This window comes from Genypterus blacodes, unplaced genomic scaffold (assembly GCF_046128005.1).
Source record: "Genypterus blacodes isolate CSIRO-AG114 ecotype Tasmania unplaced genomic scaffold, CSIRO-AGI_Gbla_v1 ptg000067l_1, whole genome shotgun sequence".
In the NCBI taxonomy this organism is placed as follows: Eukaryota; Metazoa; Chordata; class Actinopteri; order Ophidiiformes; family Ophidiidae; genus Genypterus; species Genypterus blacodes.
The window spans coordinates 13,138,200-13,158,223 of record NW_027466879.1 but is presented as its reverse complement, the minus strand read 5'-3'; the positions used below and the strand labels follow the sequence as shown (position 1 = coordinate 13,158,223).

Below are 20,024 nucleotides of genomic sequence, written 5' to 3'. Positions count from 1 at the left end.
AGTGAGAGAAACGTGGCTAGTCCTGATGGAGCTCACTCTACCTTTTTCCGTGGGTTGAAGCGGTCCCCACTGTTTTCATGAGACTACGTGCTGCTAGAGAGATTGAAATCACTGCAGTGCTGGCAGCCTGTAATTTCAGTTATTTATAGATATATTACACAGCTGCAGTGCTCTCAGTTTTGGTGCATTTTGTCTTCTCTCTCTCCCTCTCTCTCCGCTCTCTTGCTCTCTCTCTCTCGTGTGTGTGTGTGTGTGTGTGTGTTTGGTTGTGTGCGTGTGTGTGTGTCACTCTCATAGAAGCTTTCATTCCTGTTTTCATATTTTTCCCCTTCCCCTAGCTGCTACTTTTGCGTGTTCTTCCGCTCGTTCTTAAGCATTACTTTCATCCCCTCCCCCTATTTTTTTTACCATCAACTTGAATGAGAACATTCCTGCATGAAGCTATAAATTTCCCCCTATTAGCCCCAGCAGCATTGCACACGTGAAAAACATAATGCAGCTCTTGTGTGCGTGTGTGTTTTTGCCCCTTCCTTCCAAATGAAGCGCTAGTTATGGAACCCCCTCCCCCTGCTTTGTTGGTGAGGTTCAAGATAATTCTCTTTATTTAGCTTGCAGTGTGGGAAAAAAAAGCAACCATCCGTGCCTGAGCCATGTAGGCATATGCAACACGTTTTTAGATTAGGTCATCCATTTATGGGTTCTCTCTCCTCTGGGCTTAAGGCCCACCACAACGTGCTTGTGTAGGCATAACTGCAGTCACGCCATCTATTATTCACATATTATCACGTATCAGGCAGGTTGGATTATTTATGTCTGCAAGGCTCGCTGTGGCCCACTACATAAAGCCAGTGTTTACCCTACAATTCAAGTGCTTATCCCACCTAAAATAATTTCTTTTATATTGGACGCTGTAGAGAATGATGGTGTCAGATGTTTGAAAGCAGTTACAGAGTCCTTTCCACCCAACCAAAAAGATTACTTGGGGGAAGACTTGTCTTTCTCATGCTGAGAGTCTATTAGTCGAGTTGGAGAGCGAGCTGGGTGGTAAAATGAGCATCGAGCCGTGCAACACTGGTCCAACCCCTTCCAGTGAGCATCCGAGACAGGGAGGGCAACAATGTGCTGTCTGAATGGTTCACACAGCCACCACAAGTGTGTTTTTCTGAATGAATCAACTGATGGACGGAAGGGTCAGCATAACTGTGTTTTATTGTATTCTTCAGGGGTTCCAGGGATTTTCCAATAAGACCACATTTTATGTTTTGTAAACACATTCATTTTCTGCTTATCGTACAGCCAAATGGCATCTCAATCTACTGGCATCATTTCCTGTAAAGGAAACAATGGTTTGCTTGTATTATTTCCATATTAGCTGAGCTGTATGACTTTAGATTAGTTACATTTTTCAGTAGGAATAAAAAAGCCTCAAGATTCACCTTTATTGTATGGTTTTCTAGTTCAACAGCATTTGTGGAATGTTACACATCCTGAAAATGACACGCTGGCATTTTGAATGCCTTAACAATGGACCGTTGATTGATTACAGTGGTATTTTCTATAGCATGAATGTCACTCTGTGTTGAATCCAGTTGAAGGTTGCCTTGTTGTTTCTTCTGTATGTTCATGCAAGTAATGAGTTAAGTTGATCCAGTACCTGCTTGGCTGAGCATGTGTAGTTAAATGGATTTCAGTCTAGGTTTCATTGGTAAAGCAGCCTGTGTTGTCTTTTTTTTTCTAATGTAATGTAACAGCTATAGTATAGTTTGGCTTGGTACAACAGTCACCTACGACACTACAAATGTCACCTAGGTCCTTGTTTTGTAGCAAAGCATGTTTCAGGACTGATTTAAGATTGTGTGACCTCCAATAGCCTGGTTGACATCATAACTTAAATATTTATGAGATCTTCGTTATTAAAATTGGATGGCATTATAATTGAATCATTGTAATTTGATTCTCATTATCCTTCTCTTATTTTGCTCCCTCTCCCCTTAGCCTCGAAAGAACGCTAATGGTCCTGGTAGCCAAGTGCCAGTCCTCAGTCCCCAAATGAAGAGCAGCTCATCATCCTCCTCCTCTTCTTCATCATCTTCATCCTCATCCAGCTCCTCATCAGAGAAGAGAACGCCACGGAGGACGCATCATCAGATGGAGGCAAATGTGGAGGACAAGCAGGAGAAGGCCAACAGGATAATTTCAGAGGCCATCGCCAAGGCACGGCAGCGTGGGGAGAAGAACATACCAAGGGTTATGAGTCCAGAGAGTTTCCCCAGCTCCTCTTCACATTACAAGGCACACCGTGAGCACAAAGGAAATGGCAAGACACGGTCAAAGGAGAAGGTTTCTAGAAAAGCCTGCATTGTGCCTTCCTCCAAGTCCAAGCAGAAGCCCAAAATTGGGTAAGTGATCACTCAGCTGTCACCAAAGTGCCTGAACAATGTCAATCTGTCAGATGAGGCTTGAGCTCAGAGTTGGGTCTCTACCGGTTTGTAGTTCACCGTTATGATAATGCTCAAATAACAATACTAGCCCTTAACGCCAATGAGTAGATCTGGTCAACTGTAGCCTTTGTTTGTGATTTATATCTGCATACTGGTTAGTGTTTCCCTTTTCTCGTGGCTGTGTGTGTCAAAATGGCAGCTCAAAGTTCAACTGAATTCACAGCACACCGCAACAATAAAGCAAGCACAGTCATCAGCTGAAACATGGGAGGAGCAAACAAAGGCTGCATTTAGAGACAAGATACTGCTAGCTAGTGTGTCGAGGCAAGTAGCAATAATGCGATGTGTGGATTATCTGCTTCCCATCCCCCTGTTTAACTGTGCAGCTATAAGCCACACCCAGCACAAGATATTGAAATATCAGCTGACGCAGACCAGAGGCAGGGAGCTGAATGAATAGGGGAATGTTTGCAGAATAACAAAGTCATGGCGCAGCTGAAAACCAGCCATCTATCATTGAGAAAGCCTTGTGTCTTGGAGAGTAGTAAGAGTGATGCCTCAATGATTGCCTGCTAATTTGTCCATATAATCATCGGAATCAGTGGAATTATTGAAGCCATTTCACCATATTCAAGTTGACGGAACAAATCTTACTTTAATTCTTTTGCTCCAGAAGAAGTCCAGATCGGTTTCCCTCCTGACCACCAGCAGTTGTGATGGATTTATCACCTGCCCTTGTTGTTTTGTTGTTATGTTGCTATTGTCAGCCACCTTGTTAGTCACCCTTTCATAACGCTCCTTGCATCACGCATTCCTGGCATTTTGAAACATCAAACTAATTAGATCTGGTCAGACGTTAGACAGGAAATTCTTCAGGCAAAATGCTTTTGCTTTTGTTCTGAGGGATTTGTATTTCTTTGTTCCTTTCAGTTTAAGTTTCTCGTGATGGTTTCGTTTTTTTCCAAGGAGTGGTTTGCTCCGTTGATTTAGTATTTATACTTTTGTGCTGTGTTTTGTGTTTCATGTTAAGACCTAAAGAATGTAGGCTATCTTAATCCACTTCATGATTTAACCAGCACTGTGTATGCACAAGCTTCAGTATAAAGACACTCACAGTGGAGGAGAGAATTTGGAATTGATGTTCTAGTTAGTGTGACTAGTTAAGCTTGGACCACACTGTAAGGTCTTTATAACCTAACTTAATCCTCCTCATTTTTACCATGATGAATGAATGCTTTTCAAGATTGTGGGGTTATTACTCAGCCTCAGACTCGAGTTGTCATGATTATATCCCACACAGGAATCTGCATGAGCCCCTGTCGTTTGAGCTACTTTGAGCTACTGCAATTCAGATCCTTTTCACACAGATCGCTTATCTTTGTTCCTCCTACTCTGTGTCCTCTGCCTTTGTTTTAATTGAGAAAATAAGTTCAGATGGCCTTTGGTGCAAGTGTGGCAATGACGTATATTTCAGTTTCACAAGAGGCTTGTGGGAGTTGCGTGAAAGTCTCATCTAAGGTGTGAAGATTCATGGTTCAGCACAAGCTCACACTCATAGATCTTTTCATTTTTTTCCCCCTAAGTGGACATTGCACAACACTGTGGCAGGCTTTCTAAAGAGTTCTACACCACAATGAATGTTTGAATTCTCACCTTTGCCTGACTGACACGGATTTGACTGTTGATGACTACACTACTATAGGGAAAGCATATTAAGTGGGATAGAACGTCCACTTTCCATTTAGCATACAGCAAGGGAAGCACAATTATTGAAATGGTTTAATAAAATACACAATTTGAGTCAAGGGAAATTGACCATTGGCAATGATGAGTACACAGTGGATTTTCACGGAGGCATGCAGGTCTACACCCCGAGTAAAAAGACATTTAGAAAACCATCATTTTCAGGCTTCTGACACACTGATGTGGACAAGAGAAGAATAGGCTCCCCTGGCTTTCATGAAAGGGAAGGATGTTTTTTTTTCAGCCTTTTTCTGATCTTACTTGAACAATTCACACTTTATTAGAAGTCTGTCGATTGCTAGATGTAGCTGTCAGTTTCTTTGTGACTTCTCTGAGCACCTGCACAGTCCTACATTGGGCTGAATTTGCCGGGATGCCCAATCCCTTAAAGATTAGAAGTTGAACGATTTCTGTGCCGTGAATCATTCTCAGTGTAGTGATCCGGCTCACCTGGCAGCTAATTACCTGAATAATTGCTATGGAAGCAGCATTTCATTTTTCACACATGGTTTCTGCATTTCGGCTAAGTTCTTGTCCAATAAATAAGAATATTGATATTGATGTGGTAATTTTGCTATCTGAAAAATCGAGGCCACAAACGTTTCAATAATACTGACAGACACAATGTAGTGCAGGACGATTAGACAAATTATAATCAACCCTGTATCTAAGTACAGGGTACAGTCATTTGATGTGTTTGCTATTTGCACATATTTTTTGCAGCAGAGTGTGTGTCTTATGAGCGACAGTCATTTTGTTTTTGTATGTTTGATGATGGAGGAAACTTGTGTACTTAATGACTGAAACTCTAGGGAGGCTTTCATGCTGGCGGGGAGACCTGTTCCTATGTACGCACCACCCAGGGTCTTCCCATAAAATATTAATGCATTTCTACTGCAGAAGCGCAAGCATACTACAGAAGTCATTACTTCAAGCCTCAGCTCTCCTGCGGGTGTGCGAACACATGTGTTGAAGATAGTCTTACTAATGCTCTACTGTGTGTGTGTGTTTGGGTTAGTGTGAACACTCACTCCCACTTTGCATGCGACTGTTCTATTTGCAGGGAATTTAGGTTGAGATGAGACTATTAACGAATATTCTGTGTGCTATTCTGTGCCTTTACTACCTGAGTTTTAGAATCAGAATGAGCCTTTTACAGAATTAACCAAATAAGTGTAAAGGGTTTGGTTGCAAATCTAGTTTAGTAACATTAAGAGGTCATCATATGGACAATTATTTTTTGTTATTTTATTTCTAAAATCTGTCTGACTGATAAGAAAGAAGAATTCGGGAGGGAGATTTTAAAAAGGGATTCAAAAGCTGCAGTGGCATGCATTTGATACGCAGCCACAAAGAAACATTGAGCTAATGTGTCAGTGACCATGAACATGACATGAAGTAGAACTGCAAATTTGAGTGCCTTCCAGGGAAATCCTACAGGCTAAACTAAAACCTGCTACATTGATAGTTTGTTAGTTTTAGTAACCCATGTATTTTCTATTATTGAAGCACATTGACGACAAGTGTCCTATTTTTCAAATGAGCCAAGTGTACAACAGAGGCACAGGAATACCGGGGGACATTGGAATTTGTGAATATGGGTCAGCCTTGGCTGGAAAGAGTTGTGGCCCGGTTGGAGAAAGTTATGACAGAGGTCTGCTCAGCAATTTGGGAGGATGACCACAAACCTTGCTGTTCATGTTTATTATGAAATACAAAGGTTACACAGAGAGGTGACGCAGGTGTTCAATTGGAAATGCCACCATGAATTATAGTGATGTGTGATGCATCGGTCTATTAAAGAAAGCTTGTAACAACACGGTAGAATTTAGTCCATTAAACAGGAAGGACCGTGTATCAAAATATTCCCCCGACAAAACCCACCCATAGGTTATGCAAGGGTTATTTTACAGTCTCGGCTTGACTGATCACAGCTCTCTGCAGACTGGAATTTGCTTTTCTATGCGGCCTACCTGCTGAAAAATAACCTCATAATCACCACATGAAAGCACTGTGCCGCTCCCTCTGCTCTTTTTGTTTCCCTTTTATGTTTTTCCTGATATAAATTTGGTTAATCCAACATGCTCAAGGCTGTGAATGCGATGCTTCCTGTTAGCAGGCATGTTCTTAATATGCTGATACTACAACGCAGGGAGTAGCAGGAAAATATCAAACAAAATGGTGCGTGCTAGATCAATTACATCATAGAAAATGGAGGATAGGTGTAGCCTATATGCTGCAGCCTATATCACTATTTAAATCTGTCTCTCACATTTCATTATGAAAATGAAAATCAGATTTTTAATTGTTTTTCCAGTTTTAATCTTTTTGTATCTGTGCCATGTGTCATATACTGTCTAAGCTTGCTTGTGTGTGTCAGTATGGTTGTACGCGTGCTCACAGTTGTTTGCATGAATGTCAACGCGTGCATGCAGTCGTGTGTATGTTAAATGTGTTTTACATCGTCAATGTGCTGATTGAAGCAGTAATCCCGAGAGTAGCGCAGTGCACTGTGCTGATATTTATCTTTAAGATGGTGGTCTTATTACTGTTTTCAGTTGCATGCAGTGCCGTACTAAGATTATGGCCTTCCATTCATAAGAAAGGGGGATTTCCTGACAGGCACCGGCACCACTGCCTCAATAAACCCATCAGGATGAGAGACACACACATATATATATATACACACACACACCTACAGCACACTTAAGTATTCGTTTTTGAAGATGACTGAGTCGCCCACAATCTAGAACAACTTGAATGCAATCATTGCCCTTCAGAGATGCATAAGGACCACATTGTGTTCCCCCGGCCTGCAAAGCACTACCATATCTTGCTTCTATTAAAATCAAGCCCACACATACACTCTCAGTGGGCGGACTGCCAAGTAGGGCAGGACAACACTTGGGGGGGTTAGGGATGGAGGTTATTTGGCACAGTCGGAGGAAGGGAACTAAGCAGGTCTTGATCATCTAGCCTATCACTCTCAGCTGGTGGTAGCCCATTATTAGAGGGATCTGTTGGTGATATCAAATCAGCCGGGCAAAACCTTCCAAGGATGTAGAAGCACATAATATCTGCTTTGCGGCCGCTCTAGATCATGGTAGGTAAATGAATGAGACACGCTTTCCCTCCAGTAATAAACATTTGGAATGGACAAGCACTTCTCAGGTGTGAATGTGTATAAACATGGAAGAAAGGTGTTCAAAACAGGTGTAGTTTTGAAATAGGAGAAGTTCAGCTTCTCAGTAGGGCTGACTACAGAAAGATGATATTTATTTTGGTATGAGTTACATCGGAAATTCTTTTGCCTGGTCACAATGGCAAGCAGCTTGTGGCAGTTAAAGTTCCATACTGACTAAGCGAGTGACCTTAAAAAAGAAAAAAACATTACGGAACATTGTGCTGGGGGAAATTAATTCAACAAAATCAAACATTTCAGTAAATATTGTTCAGTCTTTTAATTGTGCCTTAATTTTAACAGTGAGTGTTAAAATGTCTATATTTTGAATGGTCTTGTAGTTAAAATGAATAGGCAGCATATTTTCCCTCAGGTAGTTTTTTGTTTGTGGAAAGTGTGGCTGCTCACTTGGATGATCAGTGTATTAACTGATGAGTGAAGCATAATGAAAATAGCACGTTTTACTTTTTTAATGGTCATATTGTGGTCATTTACATTAGATAAGATGAAAAAGTAGTGTCACTGTGTCATTAGAGTTGACATGACATTGAGATATCCCCTAAGTGTTAACTACAACTGATAATGACTGTCAGTCTTAACAACGGCCCTTTCCGTGTTGTATAGTTACACGTTTACAGGTACTTCGAAGTCATATGTACACCTCATGTGTACCGAGTATGCTTACTCAGTAACAGACCTGGATTATGCTATTTGAAATCAATTTCTTCAGGTATATACACGTTAATTGAATTATAACAACTCCACAAGCTTTTTCCAAATGGTAGGACTCGCCTCATACGATCACGTGATTATGCAGTACATCATGCAAACTCTGACAATGGGGAAATACTATTGATCCAATGCATGTATTCAGATAAATCACATAAATCAAAGTACGGACTAAAGTTGCTTTCCTTTGTATTCTCTTAGTTTAAATCAAATGTCGTGGCAAATGTTTTCTAAACCTTGTGTGGACCAGGTTGTGGTCCTCCAAAATCCAGGTTCCAGACTTGTGCACTGTAATCTGAGTTCAGCAAAAGGAGACAGCCACACAGTCAGTCAGTGTTAATACAGTATGTGTAAAAGTTACACTCATGTTGGATTCAATTGTTTTTTCTGTTTGTCATTAATTGAGCTGTGACTATAAATATGAATCTGTTGTGTTGTTTTGGTTATTCCTGTTTTCTTATGCTTGAATTTGGGAACATAAGCTGCTCCCTGTTGGCTTGTTTGCTGTTATCTCACAGTGCTGGTTGCATAAAATCACTTTTATAAAAAACACTCTTACATGTCATCATGGTAGCTGGTCGGTTGTGGTAATGGTCAGCTGATGCAGTTACAATGGTACTTCAAAGTTACTTCTGCAATGTGTGAGTACAGCTTTACGCGTAAAATGACACCAGACCTTTCAAACCTTCTTTTGTTGGCTGTTTTCCGAGGAAGAGGATTGTTTGAAAGTCTTCTCCGTGTCATTTGGAATAATGTATATACATATGTCAGTTTGTTAGTCTGTCCAGCGGGTGCATTAGCATTAGTATGAGTAAACTTCTTGGTGGCCCTGTGTACAGCCCCAGCATTCAGGAAACAGGCTATAAACACGACTTTGATGTGTCACACAGTTTTTTTTCCCCTCTGTATTAGGTGTATGTTATTAATCGTATCAGGTTTGAGGTTCAAAATCTTTATTTGTCATATACACAGAACAACACGTGTTGACTCTGCAATGAAATTCTGTTTCAGGGTTCACTGGCAACTACTACAATAGGTAGTAAGTTATAGTCATAGTAATACAAGAAATGGTAAGAGGGAAGTTAGAAACGGTGTAAACTTCTATACATTTTGATGTTAAGATGACGTAGGTAGTTTAACCAAGGAGCTGCCTCACCAGGCACAATTCTCTTTCAACACTGGCTCAGTGCATGATTTCACAGCGCTCAAGTATCTTGTTTCACAGGTCAGGTTTTCCCATATGGGGATCAGAGAGATGCTTTAGCCCTGTTGCTGTAGCTGCTGCCTGGTGATGTGAGACTGCAAGGCCCATATCCCAGCCAGCTATTATTTGGACAAGGGAGAACACAGTGTTCTGTCCCATTGGGCTGCCCTGTTATGCATTTCTTCTATTCCCCCCTGGTGTAACAGCTGGTTGATTTTTTTTCCCACTCTGTCTCACTGAGTTGGCAGATTCCTTAGCCATTCATAGTTTAAGTATGCACGCTGTTGTGGTGTTATTCACAGGAAGTGATGTCACTATGAACACTACCGCCCACATTGTCAAAATACACTCCCAAGGGCACGTTGCATGGCAACAATAGAGTGTCATTGTAAAGTGGATTTTTGAAATGTAATATCATCCGGAGGGGGGCAGGGATGGTAGAGAGCTCTTTAGCACACTGCTGGTTGAAGAATCTACTATCCTTGGCCCTTACCCCAGGCAGATACGGCTATAGATGCCTGGATCTGCATCCATCTGCCATCGTATTTTTTTCATACAGATAACCTCTCTCTATGTATTTGTGTTTGTATGGTGTTTCCTCATTCAGCCATGTTGCTCCAACAAGCTGCAACAAGCTCAATTTCAAAAGGGATAAGCGTTTGGTTTTGACCAGCTGTTATGCTATGTTGGCTGTTGCTGTTAATCTGTTGCCTGATCAAGTGAGTTTCATCTCACTTCAAAAGGTTCAGGTATTATCGCCTTTATTTTAAATCAAACTGTTTAAACCAAATTAATATCTAGCTGCATACCAAAGGCTGACAAGTTCTATTATAAGAGAAAAACTCCAGTCTTAATCGGTGTAAATGATTGGAGAATATGATCTGAGAGACTGTTGAAAACACGCTTAAATAATTGTGTGGGTACTGGGCCAAGGCAGCATGTGGAGGATTTGCTCTCTTTTACTATTTGATGGAGTTCACTGGAGGAAATTAAAATGAATTCACTCGTTTTTTGTAGTGCTGACAGTTTGAGTTGCCACTCTGTATATTAAAACCTGCTCTTATGGTTTTAAATTTATTGCTAAAAAAAACTTCCTCACATTTTTCAGGACAGGCTTGCTATTATAGGTCTGATGTCCATGCAGGGATTAATAGTTTGTCAGTTGTAGAAAACAGAATCCTGGAGTTTCCACTATTAACTATGTCATCCATTGACCAGCTCTCAGTAGAAAGAACTTCACTTCAGAACTAGAAACACGGTAATTTCTCAGACATTTGTGTTCACAGGCAGCATTAGATGGTGAGATCAGACATGTTGATATTTTCAATTCCTGCCCACATGATGCAACCAAATCCAGTATATTACTATACTGATGTGAAGCTACAGTGACATGCTTTTTTCATAGCTTTTGATAATCAATGAAAGCAGGTAAGAGAATTATGGGAGATATTCTGGTGACTGCAGTAGTGGTTTATTGAGATCATTATCATAACCATAGATTTAGATTGTAATATAAAAGCCAGGTATAAAGGAATAAGATGTTCAGGTAAGATCATTTGAGTAGATATAATCGGGATCTCACCTCCTCTTCTCTTGTGTCTAATTGAGTAATAGAAGTTGTAGTTGTGTTGCAGCAACCTCACTTTTGAGCCAGGTCTCTTCAAGAAACATAAAATGAAGTTGTTTCTTTGTTTCTCTTTTGTCTGTCTAAAAAAACTGTTGAAGTTGTGAGTGTGAGCCATCCTGATTCTGTTCTGACACAGTAAAGCAGAAGTGGTGTCAGATATGAGAGGTTGCCTTTGCGATTTTAGTACACCCTTTTCCCACTAATAGTAATCACCAGTGGAATGGCAGCGATAAAACCAGTTTCTAGCTTTTGGCGGTGGGCAGTACCAACAGCAGAGGGTCCATATCCAGTACAGGGAGATAAAAGACAAATGCTAAGACAAGGGGCACGGTAGGGGTCCGCATTTTCATGTTGTTGCTCTACCAACTTTGCTGTGCTTGAGTGTACTGTGCTGTACACAACACACAACTAATGTCTGTAAGGCTGATGAGAAACCGAAACAGTGAATTTTGTACTTCATGACACACAGTGACACGACTGAGATCATTACCAGGAACAGTAACACAAACGGAAGGAACAAACAGTGAGATCAAGCGTAGACTATTGACAAATATGACTGATCAGTAATCCCCATCACCACCCATGCCAATATGACCGCACCCAAAAGTGACGAATAATAGAATTATTTTATGCAAGAGAGATGAGGGGCTGCCCATCAGGTGCTCTGCCGCTGTGTCCCAGTGTCGGCCACAATTCAGTCATGCCGTTTAACTTAAACAGATATACTGTTCTAAATTTCAGTGTTACATCTTCCCGTGTTACATGCAAGTAAAACTGCATGGACGATTCTTTACTGGAATGCCTGTACTACAAAAGAAACGGCCATGGGAAGTGATATTTTTGCAACAACGTGCTGCCTTCCTTCTTTTTCAAGCAGCATTAATTTATACTCTGTGGTTGAGCAGTGGAATCGGTGTATATCATTAAGTAATCCATAGTGTCCTCTTCATGAATACACTGGGAATTAATTTGGGCTGACTCAAGTGCTGTTATGGTAATCCAATAGCTGGATGAGCTGGAGTGACGCCCCTCAGCTGCCTGGAAGCAGAGAACAGATAAACACTTGTGTAAATCGGACTTCCTCTGTACTCACCATCCATTGACATTAGATGATGTCACTGAAAGCTAGAGGTAAACTAGAATCTTTCCCCACAAAGAGCGTTTGAACAGTCATATTGCCAGTGTTCCTTTGCTGTCCTCTCAGTTAGGTTTGCTGGTTATGACCTGACAGACTGTGACCTGCATTCTGATTACTAAGCAGCAATTTGTCCCCATGGTGCTTGAGCTCAGTGTTTAATTGGGATTTTGAATGGTTGAAATGAAAATAACCATTCATATGGTGATGAAAGCCTGCTTTGAATTACAAAAGGACACTGCTCTTCTGTTGTGTTAGGTTGGATGCCTCAGTTATTGTCAGCTGATCTATTGTTTTTGTGTTCTGTTGATATGAATACATAGATGGGTACATACACCTCATACAGGAACAAACAGCTCGCATTGGCATACATACCTATGCATGTACACACACATTCACAGGGGCTGAGAAGTTGCACACAGTGGGAAATGTGCTTTCCTTGAGTAATTTATTTTACATAACAATTATAATATATACTGTACACATTCTGCAGGGCCTAAGAGTCTTCTTAATTGTATAATTTTAAAAGGGAGGAGGCTCGTTCTTATCCATTTATATCATGAATGATGAAATGTGATGGTGAATATGTAGATATAGCTTCTTCATTATAGTTTGGTGAGAGCAAAAATATTGATGTCATTATTGTATCTATATCTTTATTGAATTAGACATTGAGGCATTTGATAACACACAATATACCTTTAAACAATAATGCAGTAAGCATGGCAGTGCATATGGAAGATATTTTACTTGCGATATATGTATGTCATTTATGTGTTGCGTTTTCCTTCCCTCAGGAAAATTGTCATCAAGATTGGGAAGAAGAAGAAGCGAAAGCCAGAGTCTTCAGCGGAAGAGTCAGATGATGACCCTCCTCCTCGACACTCTTCTAAAGGTGACGACTCTGTAAGTTTCAGACACACGCACACTCACACACACCTGTCTGTCTGGTTGTCTTATCTATCTTGTATGTACGGTATTAATACATATACATATTGATGCTACTGTTGTGTTTCATTGCATTCTGTTTCATTCATTTTCATTTACTCACTCACTTACTATAAAAAACACTTGTTACTGTTATTTAATTTGTTCAGCCCCTTTTTATAGCTCTGCTAGTGTTGCTTCTTTGGTTCAAGTGAAGCCCTAAGTAGACCAGTGTCTTCAGCCCGACTGCTCACATTGCTACTTGCAAGCTTTGTGGTTCATGTGGAGGTCATGCAGTGGGTGGCGATCAAGTACACATTCTTATCTCTGTTGATGATGGAGCTGACTGACAGCATAGAGGAATTATCTAGGTCACAACATCAACAGTCGCACCTTTGTGTCAACAGACACACACACACACACACACACACACGCCACCATTTTATGGTGACATCTTAGCAATGACATTCAGCACTATTTACATGTTTACAATTCATTTTAAACATCTATCTGGGTTCCAGTCTCACAAGTTCTCACAAAAAGTCATAAAATTAAAATCCTTTAGTGATTTTCTGTTTGATTACATAACACTGGGAAACTTTAAATTACCCCAGTGTTTCTTCAAATGAGGGCACATTGTTTGTTAGCCATTTTATATACAGTACCTTATATAGAATTCTCAAGGTGAGGGCTTGAGAGGGTGTCCCCTTCTGGTGTCCTTGTTGTCCCTCTTCCTGTTTGCTTTCCATCCGGACTCCTTCCTAGGATATAATATGCACATATGTAATTAGGCTCTCTAAAAAGTACACTCGGTCTTAATTAAAACAGCTGATGACTCATTTAGGATCATCTAGTGGAAGAAGTCAAAGTGGTGCGGCTGCTGGGAAGGAAAGCATAGCCTTCAGGGGTTCAAGCCTATTGTCAAACCATGTGGCAGGTTTGACTTTTCAGTATCTAGTCAGCCAGGGTTGGGGATGTTCGGCTAAGTATCGAGGGACATTATCCTGCACACCTAATTATCCTTGGCTCTGCGCCATTTATTCCTAATTAACGACATCTTATCATTAAGAGGGGTTTGTGTATTGATGCTGGATACAGCAGACCAAGCATACGACAGTTACGCAAGCTTGACGAGGAAGGAGTAGAAAGATGGTACATTTGTTAATCACTTTGAAATCTTGTTTTGTGGAGTTCTGACTGCGTTTGTTCTTTGCAACAACGCCTGTTAACTCATTTGCGCAGTGACAAGCTACATTGCATCCAATAGTCTGTTGAAGCAAATATGTTGCAAGCATTATTTAGATGTCATGTTTTTATTGTAGTTTTTGTGTTGTGATGCATCAAATATGTAGAGGGCAGAAATTCAAATTCATTGCTATTACATGAAAAGGACAGTTTGCCTTTTGGGTTTCTCCTTCTGCCATCTACATCAATCCAAATGTCTTGTTTTCAAATTGCATGTAATTAAACCATACAAAAAACAGCTGCTGGTGAAGTGGTCGTACAAGAACTAGAAGAAATACAAATGTAGTGGTGGCACTATTATCACACATTTCAAAAACCTGTGAAGCCAGCTGGGTCAATGCCAGTGCATGAAATATAAACTAACCCATTGCTGATTATTCTTGGGAAATTAATGATGAACTCTCTTATATATCATCAACTGTGGAAAGTAACCACAGTTTTAAATCAGTACATTTTTCCATTTGTTAAAATAAGTGCAGGTGGAATATTTATAAATCTGTTTCTCCCTCCTTGTCTTCCTGTTCCAGAAGAGGCGATCTAATCGTCAGGTAAAGAGGAAGAAGTATGCAGAAGAGCTTGAGGCCAGGTTGTCGGATGAGGAAGTCAAGGTCATTGTCAAAGCCAAGAAAAGCAACACTGCAGCATGCAAAAAGCCTGCTGTCCAGCTCTTTGTAGTAAGTTATTCTGCTCATATCTCCCTTGCTTTGAAAAGAAACAATGAATTACATTTAGGCTTACGTTTTATGTGACAGAGCTATGTGAGTTTACTCTTTAGACCTTTGTTTAAAGTTGATCGTAGAATATGCGTATGATATAGTGATGACGTATGCTGTTGTAATTTTCATGAGCTGTGCTACGTATGTGTGTTGGAAATAACTCTTACAATGTATGTTTTATCTCTACTGTGTCTACAGGAGAATCCCAGTGAAGAGGATGCTGCTGTTGTTGATAAAATCATGTCTTCTCGCATTGCTAAGACAGAGGTGATTTTATTTTGTTAGTATTTTTTATTGTTTAAGTGAAACTCCATACACAGGTGGTAATTATTGCTAATTTAATGTTATTTTCTATCTCTATGTAGGTCTCTCCAGGTGTGGTGGTTGAGGGGGAGGAGTTTTTTGTAAAATACAAAAACTAGTAAGTTTACTCAACAGTCTTAATCTAATCAGTTTCATTCTGGTTTTTATGTGTTAAGGTAGGACACATATTATAAATGAAAGCCATGCTGTACTGATGGACTTATACTACACTAAAGGTGGAATAAAATGTGGTGCAATATTTAATAATGCCCTTCAGAAGATTTCTTCAGGGACTTTCTTCTGATCATCTGATAAGTGTGTGTTTGTGTTTGTGTGTGTCAGTTCCTACCTCCACTGTGAGTGGGCCACAGAGCAGCAGCTAGTGAAGGACAAGAGGATTCAGCAGAAAATCAAACGCTTTAAGATGAAACAAGCACAGAGGGCACTCTTCTTTGCAGATGTAAGGCTGTATGGTTGTGCATGTGTATGTGAACATCTGGTGTGTGCAGCTGTGTGTTTGTGCATGCTAATGTTTGCAAGCTTTTGCATCTACAGAAGTCGCACATGTAGTGTGTGCATGGCTGTTTCTGTGTGCGTATATATACACTGTGTATATATATATGTGTGTATGGTGAGTAGGCAGTGACGTATGGTGAGTAGGCAGTGATGTTTGATTTTCTCTCTCTCATCTTTTTCGGTCCCTCAGATGGAAGAGGATCCCTTTAACCCTGACTACGTTGAGGTAGACAGAGTACTGGAGGTGTCGTATTGTGAGGACAAAGACACAGGAGAGGTATGGAAGGAGAATTTTTGTTCATTTGGTAATCATATCCGTGATAAGGGATTATGTCTGTGCGAAGTTAATTAGGTGCACATGCTTGAACCTGTTTTACTCCTTTGCAGTTTTGTGGTCTTTGTCCCTTTCAGTATAAATACTGCTCCAGCACTGTCTTTGTAGAACAGAATTGCCCAAGGCCATTCTAAAGGGCTACCTTGAAGCCTTTGTTAACATCATAAAAGCAGAAGCTGGCACTGCCTCGTCTTTCCCAGTTCTAATGTCGTTCTACCTGCTACAGGAGGTGGTTTATTACCTGGTGAAGTGGTGTTCACTGCCTTATGAGGATAGCACCTGGGAGCTGAAAGACGATGTGGATCAGAGCAAGATTGAGGAGTTTGAGCAGCTGCAGGCAGCCAAGCCAGACTCGCGCAGGATGGTAAGCCCAAACCCACACCTTTTTCTACTCTCTTTCTCCCCATCACTGTACATATAGTTGTATTTCTTTTACTGATAGTCCATATTGGCGATGTGAATGTCGAGTTGATTTTCTCTGTGTACCCTGCCTCTCACCCAATGACCGCTGGGATAGACTCCAGCAACTCCTTTCAGGCATATGCACTTACACAAGATCAATTATTATAGAACTCTGAAGACCATCTCGTCTTCTTCGTGAAATCAAAGAAGTTCAGAAAAAAAAAGAACAGCGAATCATGTTGCGGGAGTAAGTCACTCCCAAATGTAATAAGAATCCGTACCAAATACTTAAAGCGGAAGCATGCACATTTTCATGTTCTCTCTTGTCAAAAGTTGTCTTCTGATCATCCACCCCTCCTACCTACTTATATTTTCTTTACAGCGATTTGGGGAAATTCACAGCTCTTATTAATTTAGCTGTAGAATTGTCACTGTGTGTAAAAGCCTTAGGCCAAGCACTAATGTTAATGATGGGGTGGCGCAAGACATACATTTTAAAATACATTTTCAAGATGAATTTTCAGAATGTAATGCTGGCAGGGTCTTGACACCACCTTGCTGTGAGAAGTTTGGAGCCCTGTGTCGTTGTCTTCAATTTTTCATCACTTGTCTTACCTTTTTAAAAACATCACTCTCTGACTCTGAACTGTTTAAGGCTGCCAGTAGTTAAAAGGCTTGATATTATTAAAACCATTTTTATTCCACACTTTTTATTGTAGATTTGATACCGAAACTTGTTTTTAAACACTTTGATAAGAAAATCATCTGTCTCTTTAAAATGTGTCATTTAGGAGCGGCCCCCAGCCAACCTGTGGAAGAAGAGGGAGCAGTCGAGAGAATACAGGAATGGCAACGGCCTCAGGGACTATCAATTGGAAGGAGTCAATTGGCTCCTCTTCAACTGGTACAACAGGTCAGTTGTAAAGAATGTATGCCTGTGCTTGCACATACTGCTACATGGTCTCCCAGGTCATACATATAAAAGGCTAAACAAAGGTTTGTGTATCTCCCTTGACCATAAATTCTGCTCCTCTTGATTGTGAAATCGGCCTAACATGATTGAAGTTGTCGTATTTACAATCAAAAAGACAGAATCTCTATGAAATTTGAAACGTTAATGCTGCTGGAATAAAAAGGGCATTAAAAATCATGAGGCACTGAGTTTTCAAGAACAAGAGAACTCATATGGCATAACTAGGCCTGAATATGATGCCAACAAGCTGTTCAATGTAACACATCTGCTCAAGGTTTTCTATAGATTTTAGGATTGTCTGGCCAAAAACAAGATCAGCCACATCATCTGACACGTCTAAGGCTAAAACTGTGTGGCAGAAAAAAGTTTTGCACACTTCCAAATGTGACAACTTGAATATATAAATATAGACTAAATATTTTACCAGGGGAGTTTCCTCAGTGTTTCGGGAATGAAGATAACGAATCACCTTTGCTGTCTCATATGGACTGAGCTGTGATTTGCCTGTGCTCACATTATTTGGTTGGATCTATGAGGCAAGTCAAATCTCCTGTTTAGGTATACACGGCAGTAACCACAACAACAATTGCCTTTCCTCGCCCACGATCACAGACTAAGCTTTACATACTACATCTGGAGCACATGATGTCGGTGTGCCTGCATTAACCCTGGGAATTGGTTTTGTTAGGTGTGTGCATGCACAAGTTTGTGTATGCCTACACAGAGAGATTCATCAAAAAAGAGAGCTGTTTAAGAGGCCAGTGGGAATATCTGCACGTTGCAATTAGCATCAAGACATAAAACCTCCACCCACTGGACAGCTGAATAAATGGTTTGCCTGTGCACACCACACAACGCAGGCAGTTGCATTTGCCATTATGTTGTATCTCATATTTTTGGTCTGTTATTACTGCTGGTGATGTTGTTTATGTCTTCTTTGTTCTCTGTATATATTTTAAAAATTATATACTTTCTTTTATTTTCTATTTATCTTTATATATTCCTTCAACCCCTGTTGCCTCTTCACTGTATCCATTCAACCAGTGAAAGCACTCAGAGAACCCGAACATACACTTTTGAAATTGCCAATTAACACCAAATGCAGCAGCATATTATGACACACGTGGTATTTCCACTGCATATTCACAAAAAACATTATCCATATCTCCACGTATACATATATATTTGGGAAGTTAAAGAAATTAATAACAAATCATGTTGCAGAAGTTAGCTATTAAATGTAATAAGAATCAGTGTAATAAGAATCAATGCCTTCTGAGCAAGAATGCCATGAAAAATACTCTCCACTCATTTTTATGCTGTTTTAATTCTGTAAGCATATGCCTTTATTTCCTCTTCCCTAACCATTTCTTTTCCACCTGTCAGACGGAACTGTATCCTGGCTGATGAGATGGGGCTGGGGAAGACTATACAATCCATAACCTTCTTAGAAGAAATCTACCGCATGGGCATCAAGGGGCCTTTCCTCATCATTGCCCCACTCTCCACTATTGCCAACTGGGAGCGGGAGTTCCACACTTGGACATATCTCAATGTCATCGTGTACCATGGCAGCATGGTCAGCCGGCAGATGCTCCAGCAGTACGAGATGTGTTTCAAGGATGCACAGGTAACTGAGCAACAAGATCATTCTTCTCTGAGCATACAACATGAAAATCAGTTCATTAACAATGTGCTTCAATTTATCATAGTGACATTATTGCTGGGACAACTCAAAATTGTCCCCAGGCATGTCGTTGCTTACTTCCCACAATATGAAAGTGATAGACACAATGTTTATCTAGAGAGACTACAGAGGGTCTACAATTGGGAGAGAAAATGCCCTGATTATGATGCCAGAGGAAGATTGGTAGGGTCCCTGAAATGAAAAGTATCCTTTTGATATATGACTGTTGGTCTGTGTAGCAAATGTCATGCCAATCTGCTAACGGCTTGGTATATTTTATATTACTGGTTAGGCTCATGCTGAGAGCCTCTATGGTCACAATAGACAGTTAGGACCTCTTCCAATTCAGACTCAGATCAGTAGTAGGAATAAAGCAAGAGCAAAACGGAGGGGAGTCACTACAAGGCTGTCTCCCAGGACTGTGATGTTGTGGCAGCCTCATAGGGCAGCTTTCTGTCAGCGCTGCTCAGGCATATCAGAGTGAGAGGCTCCTTTACACCAGGCTGTTTGGCTGGCTGGCTGGTGAAGGGGGCTTACTGGATTACGGAGCATCCCATGAGGACTGTTGTCAAGGCAATAGATACAAATGCAGAGCTATGGCGAGGCAAAATCTCTGCAGATCAACACACAAACATGTAAAAGGGATAAATACTCAACAGTGGTTGCGTGGTTATACCATGGTTGTATTGTAGATAGTGTACGAAGTGGCCCTGAAAGAACAGTTAGTAAGAACTGACCCTTCCACATTCTGGCTTCAAATGGTCTCCGAGACAGCTTTCCCTGGTCTGAGGATAGTAGTCCTGTACATCTTGACCATGTTTGGCTCTACATTCAACTGCGAGGCAGCTTTCTCCACACTGA

The 20,024-nt window shown here is 40.7% G+C and overlaps 1 protein-coding gene across 5 annotated transcripts in view; it reads left to right on the top strand.

Moving 5' to 3' along the window:
• The window catches only part of chd9 (chromodomain helicase DNA binding protein 9), a 62,588-nt gene that overhangs the window by 19,040 nt on the left and 23,524 nt on the right, over positions 1–20,024 (top strand). For all 5 annotated transcript variants that reach the window (XM_076155874.1, XM_076155873.1, XM_076155877.1 and 2 more), the window contains 10 exons: positions 1,996–2,399; positions 12,858–12,966; positions 14,760–14,906; positions 15,147–15,215; positions 15,314–15,369; positions 15,594–15,711; positions 15,958–16,044; positions 16,328–16,465; positions 17,295–17,416; positions 18,863–19,106. In XM_076155874.1, the coding sequence (XP_076011989.1) occupies positions 1,996–2,399; positions 12,858–12,966; positions 14,760–14,906; positions 15,147–15,215; positions 15,314–15,369; positions 15,594–15,711; positions 15,958–16,044; positions 16,328–16,465; positions 17,295–17,416; positions 18,863–19,106 (1,494 nt within the window). The remainder of the gene's footprint in view (positions 1–1,995; positions 2,400–12,857; positions 12,967–14,759; positions 14,907–15,146; positions 15,216–15,313; positions 15,370–15,593; positions 15,712–15,957; positions 16,045–16,327; positions 16,466–17,294; positions 17,417–18,862; positions 19,107–20,024) is intronic.